A 20,091-nucleotide genomic window follows, 5' to 3' on the forward strand; every position below is an offset into this window, starting at 1 on the left:
CTCATCATCCATTCTGCGTCGTTTGTTGGCTTCTAGATTGCCCTCCGTCTTCCGTTTACGTCCACCACCTAGAATAGCAGGAACAAATCCACCTTCATTACTGCGATTTGAGGTTGAGGAGTTGGTCCCGGTGGCGGCTGAGGCCATTCTTTTATTTCGCAATAACCTAAAATAGAAACACAGAAATTTTCGTCAGATCAAACTCCTAAATTCATATGTAAATCCACCTTACCGTGTTTGAAACAAGAAAAAAGTTCAATGTTCTATAGAGAAATATCTTTAAGTTGGAATTGACAACAACAGCACTATGTGACACGACCCGCACTTGGCGCAAGATTTACTACAATGAATCTTTCTTCTAATAAAAAGCCCGGACTCTCGCCTGCTTCTTTCTCTCTCTCCTTTTCTCCCCCCTCCCCCTAGTAATATTAATATTCTGCAGCTATTCAACTTCTTCCTTTTTTTCTTCTTCCTATCTCCTATAAATCACATATATTCTGCCGCAACACACTGCCATGAGTGCAACCAAACAACCAACGTGTGTCTTCTCTTCTTAGCGTATTAATGTCATTCCCGGGATTATTCCTACCCTTCTTTATACTGCTTCCTTCCTAGCTATGAAGTTCATCTATTGTAGCGCCCTCTATAATTTCAACAATAATATTAGTGCAATTTATTTTAATATATTTTTGAAGTAATTTTTAAATCATTACTTAGGTACTCTTGTACCTAATTATAATTATCCTGGTGAATAAGAGCCATGTAACTAATTAATCAATAATATAACCATTCGAACAGTATATATATTAAAAATATCATGGATCCATTTATGGATATTTTCCAAATAATATACCACCTAATTAAATAAATTATGGATGCCTGTAACAAAAGTACATAAACATTATCGGTAAAAGAAGAGGGCGCTACATATCCTGATGAATCAAATTCCCTCCTGCACCTTCCCGGCTTTTTCTTCCTTCTCCTCTGAGAAGGAAGAAAGTAGGGGTAGTTTTGGCGCGAGTGCTTAGGGATAGGTTGAGATTGAACTTAATATATATAAAAAGTGTGATATCTCAGCATTATCTGGTCTTTTTTAATAATTAAATAAACATATTAATATCCACGCTAATTTTGACATAAAAATTTATCTATGTGATATCTCAGCATTATCTGGTCTTTTTTTAACAATTAAATAAACATATTAATCTCCACGCGAATTTTGACATAAAAATATATCTAATTTATGTATGTTGTAAAATTATGAATTCAAGCAAACTGAGAGCGGTAATTAATTATGGGAAACCGGTATTGATAGCTGATAAATGCCTCTAGATATGCTGTTATTAATCATAAAGTCTTGCCAATTGCAGAAACGGTACTATACCACTCTTGGTTTGAGTTAATATAATAATAGGTCAAGTAACATTTAAAAGGAAAAAAGGAGCGCGAAGCGTGGGGCTGACATGTGAAATGATGGGTGGTGGTAGCTTCATACTTTTTTAGGCGGGGAGTATGTTTGTCAAATCTCAAAAGATAATCCAGTGTTGCCCTGTAATCAGGCACAATATTAAGCACTTCACTAGATGTGAGTACACCGGCTATAAGACTATCTTGTTGTCAGGGGGAAAATTGGGATCAATTATACTATAAATCATGGATCTAGGTTGATGCCCCCTCTATCCACAAATAAGAATTTATATTTACGATAGAGAATAATCTCCTTTTAATTATAAAAGATCGGCTTTATACACGGTTTTACTCCCTCGAACACCGATCTCTCTTTAAAAGAATTTGGGAGGAAGATTGGCAGATAACTTAGACAAAATGGCAGTGAGTAGCAGTTTGCTCACTAATCATAAGTAAAAGCCTTCAAAATTTGAATTATGTATATTACTAGTATTTCAACTATAAATAGTACCTTTGATATTAAATTTCAATATTTACGAAATAAAAATATAAATTGTTAAATGTATAATTAGTTAGATGTCAGCCATTTTGACTTTCCTTTTGCAAAAGTAAGCTAACCTAATTCATCTAACAAACGATTAAACGTGTATTAATGTTTAATAAATTAAAAACTCACATGATATACAAATATTTGGAGATTAATTACTCTTTAAAATGAGTCCGCCTTATTCTATATCCGTCAAATATACAACTGACATTGATCTTTATTTTGTAATTTCTACCAAAATTGACCAGAAAATACCTTTTTTTTTTGTGAACATTTTGTAAAAACAACGCAATTTAGTTCATGAATAGTGGTGCAAAATGAAACAGTCTTTGGATAGAGGGGTTATCATTTATAATCCTTAACAAGTTATTTCGTACAGTTCCAAATATTTGAACGAACATAATAATTGGATCGTCATTACTGCATTAGTAAGTGATACATTACTAAATGTAATCTTATTTAATACCATTTGGAAGCTCTTAATTATAAAATAGATATTATTACATATTATGGACTATTATTGTGTCGACTTCACCCTAATAGTAGTGACAAGGGCGTCTGCAAGGGTGTGCTTGAGGGGCTTTAGCCCTCCCCAAAATAAGAAATTTTTGCATTTTACTTGAAAATGTAATATTTTAAAAATTGAATTTTTATAACAAAAATTTTATATTTTAAATTAAATTTTTTTCACATTTATTTTTATTTATGTGAATAATTGCAGATTTTTGAATTTTTTTCGAAAAAATTTAATATTTGAAATATTTTTGAGACTATTCTTATATACAAGAATAGAATTCGCATATAAAAAACTTGATATCGTAATTAATATATTATCTGATTTATAGAACTAATAAAAACGCAGGATAAGCATTTTGTCAAACGACAATGAATATTATGATATGATTTGTATTTCAGACATGTTGACCTTGTACGCAACTCAACTTTCCTTCCTGATAACTAATAAAAGTCAAATTGAGTTTTCAACGTGGATGATAAAGCCCAATTGGGTAAGTATTCTTCTTAAATAATATTCAATTTTAGCGGGAAATACAATCAAAATATTTTGAAATGACGTCACTTGTTAATAGTAAACAGGACATTGCTATCAATACATTATACGGAAATTATTAGGTATAAAATATTAAATAAAACAAAGTTAACGCATGAATGGCTCCGCTAAAATTTCGACGACTCGTGAGCTTTAGCAGTGAAGATAGGGATAAACCGGCATGTGGACTACTTTCCAACAAAAAATGGTGTTGCAAAGATCCCGGAGAGTCCTCTGCTTGGGTTATCTTCGAACTCGAAGGTCTAGCAAAAATATCTGCTATTGATATCGGTAACTTTTGTTCTGCCTTTGTCGAAGTCCAAGTCTCTCGATCTGGATCATCTGATTTTAGGTAATTATAATTATAAAATTGAATGAATATTCCGAATGACAATTGTCTTTGCCTCTGCCCTTCTAATTAATGTTAATGAGTCGTTATTGAAAGAAATCCTTACCTCCTGCATTTTAGACCCCTTCTACCGTCTTCATCCTTCCTTAATCCCGTAGAGTCTCGTAGTATGGAGCATTTTGAGCGAGTACGAATGTTTTCTGAAGATAAATTTGACATATCCAACTCCAAAGATTCCTGGGATCTCCTCAAAGTGATTTGTACACAGCCTTTTAATAAAAGAATCCGCTATGGCTTAAACTTTGTGACTGTAAATGGAATGCTAGATAGTAAAGCCAACTTAATTTCCTCTCCAAAGATTCATAGAATAGGTATGCAATGACATCCTTAGTACAAGAATTATCTTTTAGATTAAAATAATTAGTATCATCAAGTTTTAAATGTAAAGATATAGAATTTAATTCACCCCTAATTATTGATTGAAGGTTCCATTATTCTCAAAGATGAAGAACCTTATGATGAAACCCTCAAAAATGGGGATCTATTTGCTAAACGCAAAATTAAAATTATAGACTCTTCTAGAAAGCTTTCCTTATCGGAGGATATGAAGTCAAAGGAGTCTCTGGCTTCTTTGAGTCTTGCAATAAGTCAAAGAAAGGATAAAGAAAATGAGACACTCCGCTCAAAAAGAATGGTGGATGAAGAGAATGAAGAAAGACGGAAGGCTCGTAAGCGCAAATTGGATACAATTGATAAGTTACCGTCCCGTAAAAATGAAGAAAATTCGACTCCATTGAATGAACATTCGGAAAAGCATACTTTGAAAAAATTACGAAAAAAGGATCCAAGTACCTCTTGTTTGTCTTCAACAATAAAAGAGGAAAGTACAAATGTTAAGACGGCTCCTTTTCGAAAATTGTTTTCTGGAGTTGTTTTTGTCATTTCGGGCTTTCAAAATCCATTACGTAGTGAAATTCGGTCAAAAGCTCTTGCAATGGGAGCTGTATATTCTGGAGACTGGAATTCGACTTGTACTCACTTAATTTGTGCGTTTACAAATACTGTAAGTCTTTTTAAATTCTTAAACCCGTTTTTTTTTTGTATAAATAGTACAATTTAATTTGACTTCATATTTTAACATAACTATGATATGATCTATTATTACTTTTTTTAAAGCCAAAATTTAACCAAGTGAAGTCTTCAGGTGGAAAAATAGTGAAGAAAGAATGGATTGAGGATGGAAATCAAGGAAGAAAACGAAGTCATTGGAGAAAATACGCACTGGATCCTGCAGATAAGAAAGAACCTCCGAGTGATGATGAGTACTTTGAAGAGACGATACAAGTTGTTGCCGATGCACATAAAAAAAGTCCAATTGCAACAAATGAAAGTGATTTTTCCCAAAGCGAGGACAATGAGGCTTGTGATACGGACGACGAAATCGATAATATAATACAAAACCAAAGTAAAAAGATAAAAAAAGAAGCCTCTGATGAAGCTCAAACATCGAGTCCATACATGGAAGATACAGATGTTGAAATGTCTGATTATGGATCTGCTGACGAAAGTTATAAAGCTGATACTGATGTGGAATCTCCAATCACTGAAAATACGAAAAATATATCCTTTCCTCAATTACCAGATTACTTTCATGATGTGTTCTTTTACTTTTACGGTCCCTTAGAAAATGAGACGCTAATTAAAAGGATAATTGTTCGTGCTGGTGGAAAAGTTTTCCCATACATGGATCCTCAAGTCAATTTTGTAGTGTCTGAAAAGTTATGGGATGATAATTTTGATATAGCTGTTAAAGTTAATCCAAAAATGCGATTTGTTATACCTGAATATATAATGAAGTGCTTTGAAGGCAATACTAAGTTGCCTACTAAGTTATATAGAACGAAAGAGCCCATTGAATGAAATAAAATTATATATTTTTTGTTATGCACTTATTAATCATATGGTTCATTATTAAGATTGAGTTCGGGGCGATAATATCAAACAACTTGTTCGATCATTTGACGCGGCAATAATTTAAATTATTTAGTGGAGTGAATTACTACCAATATAAATATTAGCGTGGCCTTCATGTATATCCTTATTAAACGATACCTTGACTAATTTTATAGACCTAGTAATATGCGGAGTAAAAAGTTTTGAGGCTTTTTTCGCTTTATTTTGACAATAAAATTAACATAGATATGATTATCCGATTTAGATGGTTCCAAACAGTTTTCTGGTTAATCTGTAGTTCCAAGGCAATAAAATAAGTGCTCACATGACCATCGACTAAACGATTTCCATTATTTTATCGACATTTTCGACGTACATAATAAAAGAACGGAATCGTTGGAATAACTGCTTTACTGCTGCATTCTATACTTTATTGGGTCCATAAACAGCACAATTTTTTTTGGACACCAACTCAGCCTTTTCAGCTTGGTCATAGTGATCCTAAAGAATGTATCGAATTTTCTCTCCTTTTACTTTGGAACGCTATAACACACAATCGACTTCACCAAACATAAAACTAATTGCACCTTTTTTTAAATTAATTGTGAGATATAGCTCACTAAAGAAATCTCGTCAAAAACGGTCAGAACTTTTTACTTAACCTAATATAAGTCTATAATATGCATGAAGTTAAAAATGATGGATATACGAATAAATTTTGTCCGAACTGATAATGAGATTCATCAAAATATATCGTTTGTGTAGTGTTGACAGGATGCCAATATTTTTTTATGATTCAAGTACAAAAATTAGAATCGACATTTTAATACTTTTCTATAAAAACACGGAATAAAACTTACGTTAACGTCGGTTCATATGCGGGTTAACAGGATTTTTGTTTCGAGGGGTGGCTAATGGGTTATTTGTTCCACTCTGAAAATTTAATGACGTTATATAAGAACATTTCTGTTTTGTTTGTAAATAATAATTTTCTATCTCAGAAATTTGGGGTGTACCGCTATCGACGGGAATTTTTTTGTAGTAATTAATGAAACTACAAGAACCGGTAACAATACTATTTTTATGTATCACGGATGGATAGATAGTCGATATTTTTAATTACTTTCCCAGGTCCTCTATCTACGAGTTCAACAACTGGATTATCATATCTAGAGTAGCTAATCATAGGGCTTTTTAATAAAATCAGGAAATGTTAAGACTTAGAAGATTTATCAATGTCTTAAATTTAATTTCCTAAATTATACATTAGAGGTCAATTTTTATTAGTTAATTATTAACTTGATAAATTAAACGTTCTGTGAAAGATGTTCAAAATAACTATTTATCTAATTATGACTAATGTATGCAATTGTCGACGGTACATATGATTAAAATACTTAGTTCCGAGATAGATATTTATTCCTTCTTAACATTCGATTGAATATCAAGATTTTCATATAATTTATAGGTCACTTTTCAAAGCTTTTTTTTGTGTCGCTGTTTCGTAACAAAAATATTTTGCAGTTTTGGATTTTTTTGAATAGTTATAGATTTTGAAATTTTTCAAAAAAATGTAATAATTGAAATTTTTTCCCAAAAAATTTAAAATTTTGTGAATAGTTGAGGTTATTTGAAATAATTTAATATTTGAAATTTAGAAAAAAAAATTTATATTTGAATTATTAAAAAAAAAATGTAATAATTGAAATTAAAAAAATTTAATATTTGGATTGAAAAGAAAAATCAAAAAACCAAGGCCCCTTCCCTAATACTGCAAACGCTCCTGCTATCATGGGAGGCCTTGATAACCCTTTAGACTGTCGCATTGAAGACCTTGGCTGCCTCAATTATCTCCTTTACAGTCCTTCCGGTACGAGCAAGAACGCCTATTTCTGACCTGTTTCATTGCTCCATTTTTATTTACTCAATGAAAAACTGTTTCACAATAAAGAGATAATTCTGTCAATCACAGCAGAGTAATTTCTTTTTTATTACGGAATTTAATGTAGAACTGAACTATAACAATTTGAAAAAATTCCAATTTGATCTACCCCCCTATATACGGCTACAGCCTAATAGTTCATAGACATATTTGAGTCAGTTATAGGCTTATTAATCGAATTAATGGGATGAGTTAAGATACACAAGATTTTTAGCTATAGTTTAAAGCCTTTACATCTCTAATAAATAATGTCACCTTATTATTCTATTATTGTGACCACCAATTTTGGGTTACTTTGAGTGCCATATGCGTAAGTAAAGTAAAGAGTACAAGAGAAATACAACTTAAATTATGAAAAAAACCATTCATGCTTGCTTTTGTGTTGAGGAGTCACATATAAAATGACTGTACAATGTACAGTCAATATGCTGGTCAAGTATATTCTAGGGATGATTGCTTATTTGTGTTTAGGATTTCAAAAGACAACAAAGATATTGTTACTTGTGTTGACACTCGGTTTTTTTTCGGTTCGGTCTCAAGTGATTTTTTCTAGACGGATTTTTCGGTACAGGCCGCGGTCTAAGACCGTGTACCAACTTTTTTGGGCCTCACACTGTAGACCACTTTTGATTCACTTTATGGATCGATTTTTTTCGGTCTCATATATTATGAGATACCTTTTTTTTTTCTTTTTAAATCTCTAAAGTACACAATAAGGTTTATAACAAAAACTGTATACATAAGAGACGGAGGGATCAAAATAAGTCCGAGCTATCTCTGTTTAGACTTCGTATACTGTTATTGTACTTGAAAAAACATATGAGGACATTTTATAAACAATTTATCCATAAAATCGGTCTAGACCGATTTTTTTGGGACCGAAAAAATTAAATTTTTGCTTTGGACCGATCTAGACCGAATTTTTATATGAGACCGGTCCAGACTGATTTTTTGTTGTTGTAATATAACAGTCTCAGACCAGTGTAGGATTTCAAGACCCAAAAAACCCAATAATTTTTATAGTGCTGCCCAAGGAAAACTTCTATTGAATTCTAAGCAATGTACATAATAGATCCGTATTGAAATTAAAACATTACATAACTTGTTATTAGGCCAGTCAGCATTTTCATTACATACTTGCATAAAGAACATATTATGTACATATGTTAAATGCTCAAAATACTTTTAAAATAAGCAATACACTTATCTGGATTATCCACATATAATAAAAAACCTACATACAATTACCGAGAGGTCCATTAAGATCTGAAAACTTTGAATTTTAAATTTCAACACGATATAATTTATTAACCAATAATGGGCTTCCAACTAAAGTAATACTATAAATAGATGTGTGCCTCATCTTTCTTATTCATTAATGTAACCGTCCTTAGCGTCAATGATGGCGTCAAGTCAGTGGTGGTAGGCCGAGCACCCGTTGCAGATGTAGTACTATGTCATGGTGTCCCAGTGGTGACTGAAAGTGGTTTTGAGGGCCTCGGCGTTTGGATGACGGACACTGTAGTCCTTCCCATCGACATGCATCCAAAAGGAGTAGTTGAGGGGATTGACATCAAGGATGAGGGGAGGGGGCAAAAGTGTCAAAAAAGATTTCAAAAGAGTCTTGCAACAGAGTCTCTTACATGGGTCCTCATGGACTTGAAATGATTGGCCTAGGCTGTTTTCTTTATCTCCTTAGGATCATGTTAGGCATAAGTAGACCTCTACAACGTTTTGGACTAGTTGACGGCCTAGACAGTGGTCCTGGAGAACCGTCAAGGATAAATGTAACGCCAACCATCCAGAGACGATTGACGATTTGAAACACGAAATTGCAGCTATTGAAGCTCACACAATCGAAAATGTATTGAAAAATTGGGTAGACCGACTGGGCTACTGTAAGGCCAGCCACGGCGGCCATATGAATGAAGTGGTGTTACATCATTAACCAGAATGTTGAGGCTTTCAAATAATAAAAAAAAATTATTGAAAAATATCCATTTGTCTTTTTTTTATAGCAATATCAAAATAAAAAAAGTTTCGTGGGCCACTCTTTACTTGGAAAGCCCAAATCATAATTCGTTCATCACGTTCTATTGTCATTTTCTCGACTTTTACTTAAACTAGAGAGGTCAGGTTTTTTTTTAGTTTTGTACTTAATTGTTTATTTTTCAATATATTGGAATTTAAATTAATTGAATTTAATTTGTTAAATATTTTTTTAAAACTTAATTGATTAATTTTTTTTTTGTAAACCCCTCTGCATTTTTTCAGAAAAACTGAATATTTCAAATTTAATTTGTGAAATTTTTTTCTAAAAAATTTAATATTGAAAATTAAATTTTTTTCCCTAAAATGCCCAACCTAGCCCCTCCCAAAATATAATGCTTAGGACGCCCCTGCTATAAAGAACTCAAATATGTTTATTAATTATTGGGGTGTATGTACCGGTTGGAAACTTGAAACTTAAAATCTTGCATTATATTGATTTGAGAGGTTTTGTGTGAGGAAACTATAAGTATCTGTAATTGTAATTTATAATGTGTTATTATTGATCATGAAGTTTGAAAAAAATAAGGGCAATTTTCTCCATGACAGGTTTCCTAGTACGAACTTGAGGCTTGTGACATCCTTTTTTAATTTTCATATTTTTCATGGCTCGCATATTTATTCTACTGTTTGGTCAATATAATTAATATGGTTGTAAATTGTAGAAAAAAACAGCAATCAAAAACAACTTATCAACTTACTACTAGTAAAGAAGTAAAGAAGTTTTAAATGTAAAGGAACCATCATCAAAGGAATGTGTGAGAAATATATATATCTAGAATGGTGCAAAGGAAATTCTGAAATTACAGGAAATGAATTTGTAGACCATCTTGGGAAGAGGGTTACTGATAGCCAAGACCTATACTATTGGACGCCTCCAAGCTACATAAAGAAGGTAATTTATGATTTCTTCTATCAATATTGGTGTGACCCATTTAAAAAAAATCAAAGTATGAAACATATACTCAATAAGCCGAAGTCGAAGTGTGTCAAGCTCGGAAGAGATAAATTGACACTCATTGTACAAGCCTACACATGGACCTTTTTGTAGCTCACCTAAGCAAGTGGAAAGATATAAGCTCAACGTGGAATGTCTTATGGAAGAATTGTAAAGTGCAAACCATCTCATCAATAGATGCCCGCTCTATCTAACGAGAGATATCAAGCAATAAATAAGGGAAACGAAGACATTCGTATTTTAAAATTTATGAAGTGTAAAAAAATAAAAATGTTATTGAACAAAATTTTAATGTAAACTAGGTGATAGCATCAGCTGTAGTAGCACAAATACCCTGTTGTGTGGTTGTGTTTGTTGCCTTACATATATAGGCAAAGTTTATTTTAGGTATGTATGCCAAGCAGTAATAAATATTTAACTAAGTAAGCATAAGGTATAAACATTTATTTGTAAAAAAGTAGAGTATTTCTGTTTAAAATTTAGCTATATCAAAAAATCCTACCTATGCCCCTATAACTGCTGAACATACTTTTGGCATCCTTGCTGTTAGTTTTTCAAGATAGGTAGGTGTCATATCATTCCAAGTATTCTTTATTTACTTGTGGACACTTTTTCCAATTTTTCTGTCTAAGTATTCACACAATAACTCGATTGGGTGCAAATCAGGAGATTGAGCTAGCCATTGGATAATAAGTAAAACGTAAAGACTTCTTTATGTTCCAAAAAGTCTTTACAGAGCTTGGAATTATGTTTTGGGGCATTGTCTTGTTGATAAAGTAACTACCTTCAAAATCATCTCTGTCCAGAAGGAATGGCTTGCGTCTTTAGGAAGGAATGAAGGCCATTCTGAAGGAATCAACTACCAATCTCTCATACTGACCAGAGATAAACATTAATTATGAAATTAAGCCTGGCTAAAATAACTGGATTTTTTTCAGACAAATAAAAAAGTTAAAAAATATTTTAAGGATCTATTTTTTTCTTGAAAATTTTCATTAGGCTAAGGTAAAAAATATTGGTAAAGTCATAAACATTGATGAAAATGACGAAAAAGTATTTTTTTCCAAACTTTTTCTTGCAAGTGTATATATATATTTCTTTTTTTGGTGTGGGTCTTGCTTTATAATGTTATGCAGTATAATTTGATTGAATTACCTCCTAACTTTTTTTTTTCCACAATTTTTCTGATGATCCTTTTTCGTTAGCCATTAATAGTTTTCCAAAAATTCCCTGATTTTGGGAAGGGGGCTACAGCCCTTTTAGCCCCCACTGCGGACAGCTTTGTTACCTTAACATACCCTCAGAGTTACTCTCCGTTATTTATGAATACACAGTAGTAGTTACACTTTACACTTACATGTTCTCTCCCCTTGAATAAAATAATGATGATAACAGCCTTAGAAAGTAAAAATAAAACCCTGTTGAATAATTAAAAGTATAATTTAATTAAGTTTTTTAATTAATTAAAACATTTATTGATACACTTCAAATAAAACATACAATCAATATGGGCAGATGTAAAAATAACCTTAAATTGTGGTACCCTCTCAATAGTTGACCGGATTAGGTATCCTACTGACAGTGTTGCCGAAAGAGACAATGCTCAGTGATAAACTTAACCAAGGGATTCAGTTTTCCTTTTAAAAAATCCAAGAGATGGTTCTATCTCCCAAGTCTAACTCTTGGGAGCATCGCACGGCGTTGACCGCAATAGTGAAGGTTCGACCAAAGTAGATGCAATTTGTCTTTTTAATGGACCTTCTCCCTAAGATATGACTGAGGGTTACCAACAATTCGGGTAGGGAGTTGATCCACAGCTCTGGCTACCACATCAGCTATCTCATTTCCAGTGACACTTATGTGACATCTTACCCAACAGAGGAAAAGATGGACCTCAATAGCTACCCACCTCAAAAAAGTTTTGGTATCTCGGATAGGAACTCTTTTTCTCTATCGACCGCAATTTATTCAGGTTAATAATCACTATTAACTGCGAAATACTTTAAATAAGAGTAACTATATAGTTTTTGTTGAAACCAAGATATTACTCTTATTCGGATTTGACGTAAGTTGTAAAATTCATGACGTATTTAAAAGTTCAAAAGCTTTCTAGAGTGCAATAAAACATATTGCTTTAACTATTTCAGTAAAATGACAGCTAAGAATATTTATGTAGATATCAGGCACTTCTTTTACATAGAAAATTGGGAGTTATCTCAACAATGTCTACTAGTGATTCTTCATTATGAACAAAACACAAATTATATTTGTCAAATAAAACAGTGTGCATTAAACAGATTAAATATTATGCACTTACGAGTACATATATCAGGGGGTTCCGCAGGGGTGGGGTGGAGGGCGTGTAGTTCTGGCAAAATGAAGGAATTTTTGCTTTTTACTAGAAAATTTAATTTTGAGATTTTATAAATATATGTTAAATTAAATTTTTGAATTTTTTAAACTGTTAGCCCGGCCTTTTGTGATTGGTAGTATTTTAGTCAGAAAATGGGATTTTTATTATTATTTAAGTAGTAATAACCTGTTGAATAAATAAAATAGACTTTTTTTAAATAGATAGAATATTACACGTCCTTACCCTTATTATATCACACAACCTTTTATCCATAAAGAAACGGAAAAATGGCCCAAAATCAGTTAGTATTTAGTCAATTATTACCAACTATGAAACTACATATTGTTCAATGATTCTTGAGAAAAGTTCAGAGCTCAGCAATGGTTAACTATAATTTGCCCAATCAATGTTCAGAAAAGTGATTAAGAGAAAAAAAACCAGAGGATCGGCAGTTGACAACAAAATAATTCTTATATTTTATTGTTAGCCATGTAATGGGGGTATTATTTTCCTTTAAAAAAGCTGTCGTTAAACTAAATATCCTAAAAGTCTAGAAAACAGGACTCAATAAGGTCATAAAAACACATTTTAGCATTACTCATTTAAAAAAAAAACAACGTCATTTGATCAAAAATAAACACATCCTTTTTATTAAAAAAACCATCTAAAATCGGGGTTGAGTTTGTTATCAACAAATAACCCAATAAGATAAGTTAGTTTGGTTATTAATGGGCTATATTTTTATTTCTTTGTGTACCACTGCCTCACGTTTAGTCAGACAAAGGAAGTTGATGCTTCAATTCTGATAATTGTTGAATTTTCTACATTAGTGATGCGAGGATTCAAAAAAAAAAAAAAAATCCCCATGCCGATTCTTTAATATTTTAAATAATAGTCTTTTGCCATCACGGCGTCCATACAATTATATTAGGGGCTTGGTTTTTTAAATTAAAACCAAAAAAAAGTTTGAAAAATTTGAATTTTATGAAAAAAATTTGAATTGTTTTCTTTTTATTGAAAAATATTTCAAAAATTAAATTTCAAATATAGAATTTGATATTTTAATTTTCTTCACAAATTGACGACTATTCACAAAAATTAAATTTTTTGGAAAAAATGTATAAAATTAAATTAAATTTTTTGGAAAAAATGTATAAAATTAAATTAAATTTTTTGAAAAAAAAATAATACAAATGAAATACTACATTACCTTGTAAAAAGGAAAGATTTCTGATTTTTTTTTTTTTTTTTTTTGGGGGCTAATATTCATAGTTTAGAAAAGTAAAAAATAGTTAAATACCAGTAACGAATAAGAACCGGAAAAGCAAATTAAACATTATTTTCCCGATGCTAATTCTGATTCCGATTCCAGAAAAAACACCCTATTGTGATTAATCGTTCCAACACTACTTTACACTTAAATCCTGTTTCTCTTCTTAAAAACTATTTCCTTAGAAGTTAACACTGGAAACTAAAGTTGTTGGGATTGATAAATACCTAATGGCTAACATAAATAAGTTATAAAATACTAATTTTCATGTAATGTTCCACCACTTCAGCAGGGCAAGTCATCAATTGATACAGTTCAATTCTAAATATTCATTCTTAAATAAAACATAGCGTTAATAACATACAAAATATTGCATGGCCCTTGGCCTGATAGTTAAAAATGTCAATTATAAACTGTAAGGGTTTGGCGTGGTTAGAACTACATTCTGTCAAAATAGTACCAGTAATTGTTAATTTAAATTGCCCACGCTGAAGGAATTTAAAGACATTTTTTTTCAATGTCGACAACACTGTCTTTCATTATGACGGCAAGTTTGAGCAAGATCTGTAGACCAGTTTGTTTTTGGTGAGTCAGTTTAATCAAAAAACTCGTGCATATGAGTGGTATAAAAACGTTAGGAGGGCCGTGAGATCGTCGAAGACATGATGTGTTCGGGTAGTCTGGTACATCATGAATTCTATCCAAAGGGACACACGGTCAATAAGGGATACTATTTTGGCGTACTAAGGCGTAGACGTTAGAAAATCCGTCAAAACGGTAAGAATTATGGAAGAACAACTCATGGATTTTACAGGATGATAATGCACCATTGCACAGAGCAAATTCAAAGCCAAACACGCAATAAATACAATAAATCAAGAACCATATTCACCAAATTTAGCTCCGTGTGACTTTCTTGGTTCCACAAACATAAATTCCCACTCCGTGGAGCCCGTTTTCAGTCTATTGAATCAATAAAACTGAATTCGAGGAAGGACAGAATGGACATGTCAAAAAGTGCCTATAAAAAATATTTCGAGGACTGAAAAAAAAACCGTTGGGATATGTGTATTGCATGCAAGGGAGATTACTTTGAAGACAACAATATAAATTTTAATGATTATTGTGAATTTTTTATTTTATTTAACAATTAGTTTGAATAATAAGTTAAAAAATATCTATAAATTTTGCACCATCAGCCTTCTATATTTTGAATAATTAGATATTCCTTGATATCAAAAATAAATAACTAAATACTTGATTACTCGAGACATATAAATATTTTCCGTTTTCATGGTTCGAAATCAAACTATGATGAGTTTTTCAAAATATATTTTGGACAATTTCAAGTAATTTACAAAAATAATTCCCCTTTACTTATATCTAGTACTTTTCGAGTTCAAGGTATACTCGAATCCAGCTTTAGTTCTTTAGAAAAAACAAATTGAATTTTTGATGAAATTTTTGAAATTTATTTTTTTAGATTTTTATATCACGATAAAAAGATTTTCTGTGTTTTTTAATTCATTCCACGCTACAGATTTAAAAAAGTTTATTCATTTAATAAAATTAATTTCTTTGTAGAATAATTTTGTATCGTGTATCTTTTTTAGAAAAGAAAGTTAAGATCGTCTTTTGATTATCTACTCCTCACCTTAGGGGACGGATTTTAATTTTTCTTAAATAGAAGTTTTTATTTATACTTAGTCACTGCTTTAGACTGCATCTCCAAGCTGGGACACTCGAAGTTGCGAATTATTATTAATTATGTATCAGCGACCGTGGAATAATGATAAAAATAAGAAGACGTTTAAAGTAAAGTAATTATATAATTACATACATAATATATTCAGTAATGAGAGAAAGTCAATTAATTAATAGTCCCATGTGACAATATCTTATTCAATTTTGGTATTTACATTATTTTGAATTAGTTTGGCTACATATTTGTGAGATCCTCTATGATCCAATTCAATGGTAAACGCTTCACGAGGATTGATATATTCATCAATCAGTGTGTCATCAATGATTAAATCAAAATTTCCGAGTCCACTCTTCCACACTGCGATGATTGTTTTTGAAGAAAAGGGTTCAAATGTGGATTTAATTGAATTTATAAGTGTTTCTACAGTCAGGATATTGTCATTTGTATTGAGTGCAACAAAAGGTTCATTCACATCGATTCGTCCAAAGCAAATCCTCGAGAGTTTGCTTTCGATCTTATTGAGTTTCTTCAAGTTTGATTTCTTATTGTTATCTAAAATGGAAGAGTTTACATTATCTAATTCTTCATTCAGCGTCATTTTTCGTGTTCTTGTGTTTGGAAGAGAAGTGAGGAGGAGTTGATCTCTATCCTCAAGTGCGAGTTCGTTTATTTTATCAGGATCGTCCCTCTTTATTTGAGAGGCTCCTCTTTTGACATAGGATTTCCCTGGAAGTAAATCGTCTAAAACTCGTAGTTCCTTCCTTGAAAAAATTCCCCCACAAATAAAACGAATCAAACAAATGATGACGAGCATGACTGGGAAGGCGATGGAGGTTGCTGGAAAGGACTTGATCAACCATAGACAAATAAGGGATACCAGTTGTATAATAGTAAAAAAATGAACTCGTTTCAAAGGAACATATTTTAGGAAAACGTAGTCGGGCTGATATTTTGTTGGCGTAAAGAATAAAATGAGTCGATCGAAGAATTGAAGACCTTTTAGGGATCTTACACCCATAAATAAGAAAATCCCGTATAATATCGGCATTGGTATAAGGGCAAGCACAGGAGTAATGAATATGGATAGGCCAATGAGGATTCCGATCATTATGGTTGTAACTCTTTGCTCCCTTATACCCAGAAATGTTGGTTTTTCTCCAGGAGCAGATTCCTTTGACTCTTTCGACAATGCCATTAAGTGATTCCGGGACTCCACCGTAGCAGCCACAAACCATGGGAGACCAAATAAGGATAAAATTACAATCAAAAAAGCAAGGACGAATAGATCCAAATGATATCCACATCCCTTTTTCAACTTGTTGTCTTTTCGATTGATGATCACAGCTGTGATTTGCTGATCCATGAAGATTAATATTGTTGCGAGGAGTGCTAAGACTGGCGCCAGGAATACATCTACCCACCATGGATTTGTCAGTGCATGATCCGTAACAATAAGAGCATGGGCAATGACCTAAAAGATATATTATAAGAGTTAAAACATTGAATACTTACAATAAAGATATTAAATAATAATTCAGGGATTCTTAATCTTTTTATTTCCAATTATTTCAAAATTTCAAAAAAAAAAAAAAAAAAAAAAAAAGGTCTCATCCCAAATATTGTTCATAGTTCGTTGTCATTGTATTGTTTGATTCCCACTTGACTTCGATCTAATCAATGAATTTGTTAATACATGAAATCACCATCACCGGTTCAGAACTACTGAACAAGAGTTTCCCGGTTCTTTTTAAATATTGTCATTGCTGTATAAAGAGTGGGATTTGTGTTCATTACCATCCTATTACGGCTGATTGTAGCTGATCTAATAAAACGTCATGACAGCTAGATGCTCTCCTCCCTAACATTCTTCAAATTGTCAGCTGTGTATTTTTGAAATTTTTTCACGAAAAATTTAATTTTCTGTGAATAACTTTAGATTTTGATTTTTTTTCTCCCAAAAAATGCTAATATTTAAATTTTTTTTCCAAAAAGTTTTAATTTTTTGAAAGCAGCTGTGGTTTTTTTTTTGAAATTCCAATTTTTTATAAATTTTTTTGTTAAGGTTTTCAAAAAAAATCCAATGCCAATACTCCAAATATCACCCCCACTCCAAATATCATCCGACAGAGTGCCTTGCAAATTGTCAGGATAACAACGTTTATCTTATGTTTCTTTATTTTTGCATACTGTCAGGTTATATTATATACAAATCTACTTAGAGGTCTCTATTAATATTTATAGATTTGTAAATCTTAAGCATTTTTAATATGTAAGAAAAAAATTAATTGACAATTAGCATGTGTTTTTATAAGAGCGCAAGGAGAAGGGGGGAGAGTGAGACATATGGTACACTTGAATTAAGAACTTTATTAATATCAGCTGCGAGTTTTATGATTTAGGAGGGAGAAAATGAATTACTGTTATAAAGAGCAGAATCTTCTATATTTAAAATAGCATTAGACAGGGAAAATATTACATTTACATTTAAATTAAACTTTATTATACATTTGTGAATTAATTTACACCAAAACTTGATTAGAATTCTTCTCTCAGAGGGAGATATTAAAAAAAATCCCAGCTTAAAAAGAATAGAGGCCACACTCATCGAACAAGTTTTTCTTTTCCTAATCCCTATACCTAGTTTTTTCTTTACACACATCTCATCTTTATTCATTACTCCGAAGCATTTTCACTATATATTAAGACTGGAATTTGCAAAAATAAATTTTGTTTGCTTTTATTAATGAGCAACCTAAAGACTTACTCATCAGTCATCCTTCAAAATATTATTATTCCCCCTCAAAACCTCATTATTACTCTTTCATTCTTGAGAAGAGAACACATGATACGAATGGATAGAAGTATTGAGTAGTAACTTGTGAGTGTGTTCATGAAGAACAGAGAGTGAAACGGAGGATGTCTTGTGGAGTTTTCGTCTATATTATTTTAGTAAAATTTGTCTTTTAGCCGACGCCTAAATAACCATACCCCAACGCTAGTATGTAATATACTTTAACTTACGATTTATCTTTACGTGTACTAATATGTGAAATAAATGAATTCTACCCTTACAATTTCTTAAGAAAGGACTAAGATATCCTCTCTCTATATTGAATACAAACATTTGTTATCCCATAAATAGACTTCCTTCATATGTCTACGTCACTTGAGATATTTGATAAGCTCATAATATCATTTCAAATGTCACATTTATTTCGGTATCCAAGCTAACACATAAATGCTTTAATTATATTATTTTGTTACTCACGGATAAGCATCATCATTTATTTGTCTTCTCCATTCGAAGATATAATGAATTATACAAGTGTATGATTCATTGTGCCGCTTAGTGTATATATTTTTTTTAATATATACAACCATATGATTACAATATATGGCCAATCACTTAAAATTTTTGATGATATATAACATTTGAAAAGGGCCAATATCGACTCCCAAATGCAAATTATTCATCTTGAAAGTAAAATTTTGCAGATAGCATTTTCTAGATACCCTTCTGCAAAAATTCTTTTAAAAATCACCAAAAAGGAAACACTTTACTACGAAGGTTCTCAACTGGTGATAAAGGTGACCACCTGTCCCAATTTGGTTTGTTCTCGCCATTTCCCACCTAATATAAGATAGGGGGCCTACTTTTTGTTATTTTGAAGTGGGTCACTTGGTTGGAGCATATTTTTTGAAGGTTCTTCGGCTATTAAAATGTTCCTTTTAGTCTATAAATATCATTTGCATACTTTGATCTATTTAAAAAATATTATAAGTGTTGAAATTTTACACTTTCTTTCTTAGAAAAAAATACAATTTTGTTTTATTTTAATGTCTTCATAGTACACAGTTTTTATGCAAAATATCAAATTTAGATTAACAAAATTTATAAATGTTTTTTTCCGCATAATTCCGTATCTACATTTCTAAAAGAATGACAATTGTAGCTATCTGAATTCTGGCTCCTATCTACCTGTTTTTTAGCTTATCATAGCTAAAAAAATTCCACTGATACATACATATGATTTTTTATACATCATAAAAAAGGTCACGAAGGTCAATTTCATCCAAATTTCAACTTTTTGGCTTATATAAGTAAAAAAAAGCCGTACTGGCAAATTTTGGTATGTATCAAGGGTATAAGGCAAAAAGTCCGCACCTTTTTATTTTCATTAGTCAAGACTCCAACAAATGAAACAATATATATGACTTTTTAATGAAAAATATTTTGCAGGAAGCTTGTACAATGAGCTTTCTAAAGCAAAATTCTCAAAACATACGCATGTATCTATGCAGGGATGGGATATTATGTTTGTGTCCCGTCAACACAAAACCAAGATAGAATGATTTTAGTTCAAAATTGAGTGTGGTTATAATCGTATTCTTAGACAAATGATCCTCAATTCATATCAACAAAGGATTCCTATTGCCTATATGGAGGACCAGAAAATTGCAACTAAACTATCCAAAGTTAATAGTCACACTTAAAGTATGAGAAATTGAT

General features: G+C 31.7%; 2 protein-coding genes across 3 annotated transcripts in view; one reads left to right on the top strand and one right to left on the bottom strand.

The window, feature by feature from the left end:
• Positions 1–2,863: 2,863 nt before the first annotated feature.
• On the top strand, positions 2,864–5,307 carry XRCC1 (DNA repair protein XRCC1). 2 transcript variants are annotated; one of them, XM_040726069.2, is made up of 5 exons: positions 2,864–2,961; positions 3,086–3,354; positions 3,472–3,722; positions 3,837–4,414; positions 4,528–5,307. In XM_040726069.2, the coding sequence occupies exons 2-5, from the start codon at positions 3,122–3,124 to the stop codon at positions 5,269–5,271; spliced, it is 1,806 nt and encodes a 601-aa protein (XP_040582003.1). In that variant the 5' UTR covers positions 2,864–2,961; positions 3,086–3,121; the 3' UTR covers positions 5,272–5,307. The 2 variants fall into 2 exon arrangements, with proteins under 2 accessions (XP_040582003.1, XP_040582002.1); XM_040726068.2 differs by lacking the exon at positions 2,864–2,961 and having other exon boundaries at positions 3,013–3,354.
• Positions 5,308–15,685: 10,378 nt separating this feature from the next.
• The window catches only part of LOC121130079 (electroneutral sodium bicarbonate exchanger 1), a 37,122-nt gene continuing 32,716 nt past the window's right edge, over positions 15,686–20,091 (bottom strand). Inside the window, exon 5 of the mRNA XM_040725781.2 lies at positions 15,686–17,052. Coding sequence (XP_040581715.1) covers positions 15,775–17,052 — 1,278 coding nt within the window. The 3' untranslated portion in view covers positions 15,686–15,774. The remainder of the gene's footprint in view (positions 17,053–20,091) is intronic.

This window comes from Lepeophtheirus salmonis, chromosome Z, assembly GCF_016086655.4.
Source record: "Lepeophtheirus salmonis chromosome Z, UVic_Lsal_1.4, whole genome shotgun sequence".
Taxonomy (NCBI): domain Eukaryota; kingdom Metazoa; phylum Arthropoda; class Copepoda; order Siphonostomatoida; family Caligidae; genus Lepeophtheirus; species Lepeophtheirus salmonis.

What these genes read in the sequence shown, in the direction of transcription:
- XRCC1 (XM_040726069.2), top strand. Translation starts at nt 3,122, where the DNA reads ATGGCTCCGCTAAAATTTCGACGACTCGTGAGCTTTAGCAGTGAAGAT. An exon ending in TCTGGATCATCTGATTTTAG is followed by an intron (nt 3,355 to 3,471) that starts GTAATTATAATT and finishes CCTGCATTTTAG; the next exon opens with ACCCCTTCTACCGTCTTCAT. An exon ending in TCCAAAGATTCATAGAATAG is followed by an intron (nt 3,723 to 3,836) that starts GTATGCAATGAC and finishes TATTGATTGAAG; the next exon opens with GTTCCATTATTCTCAAAGAT.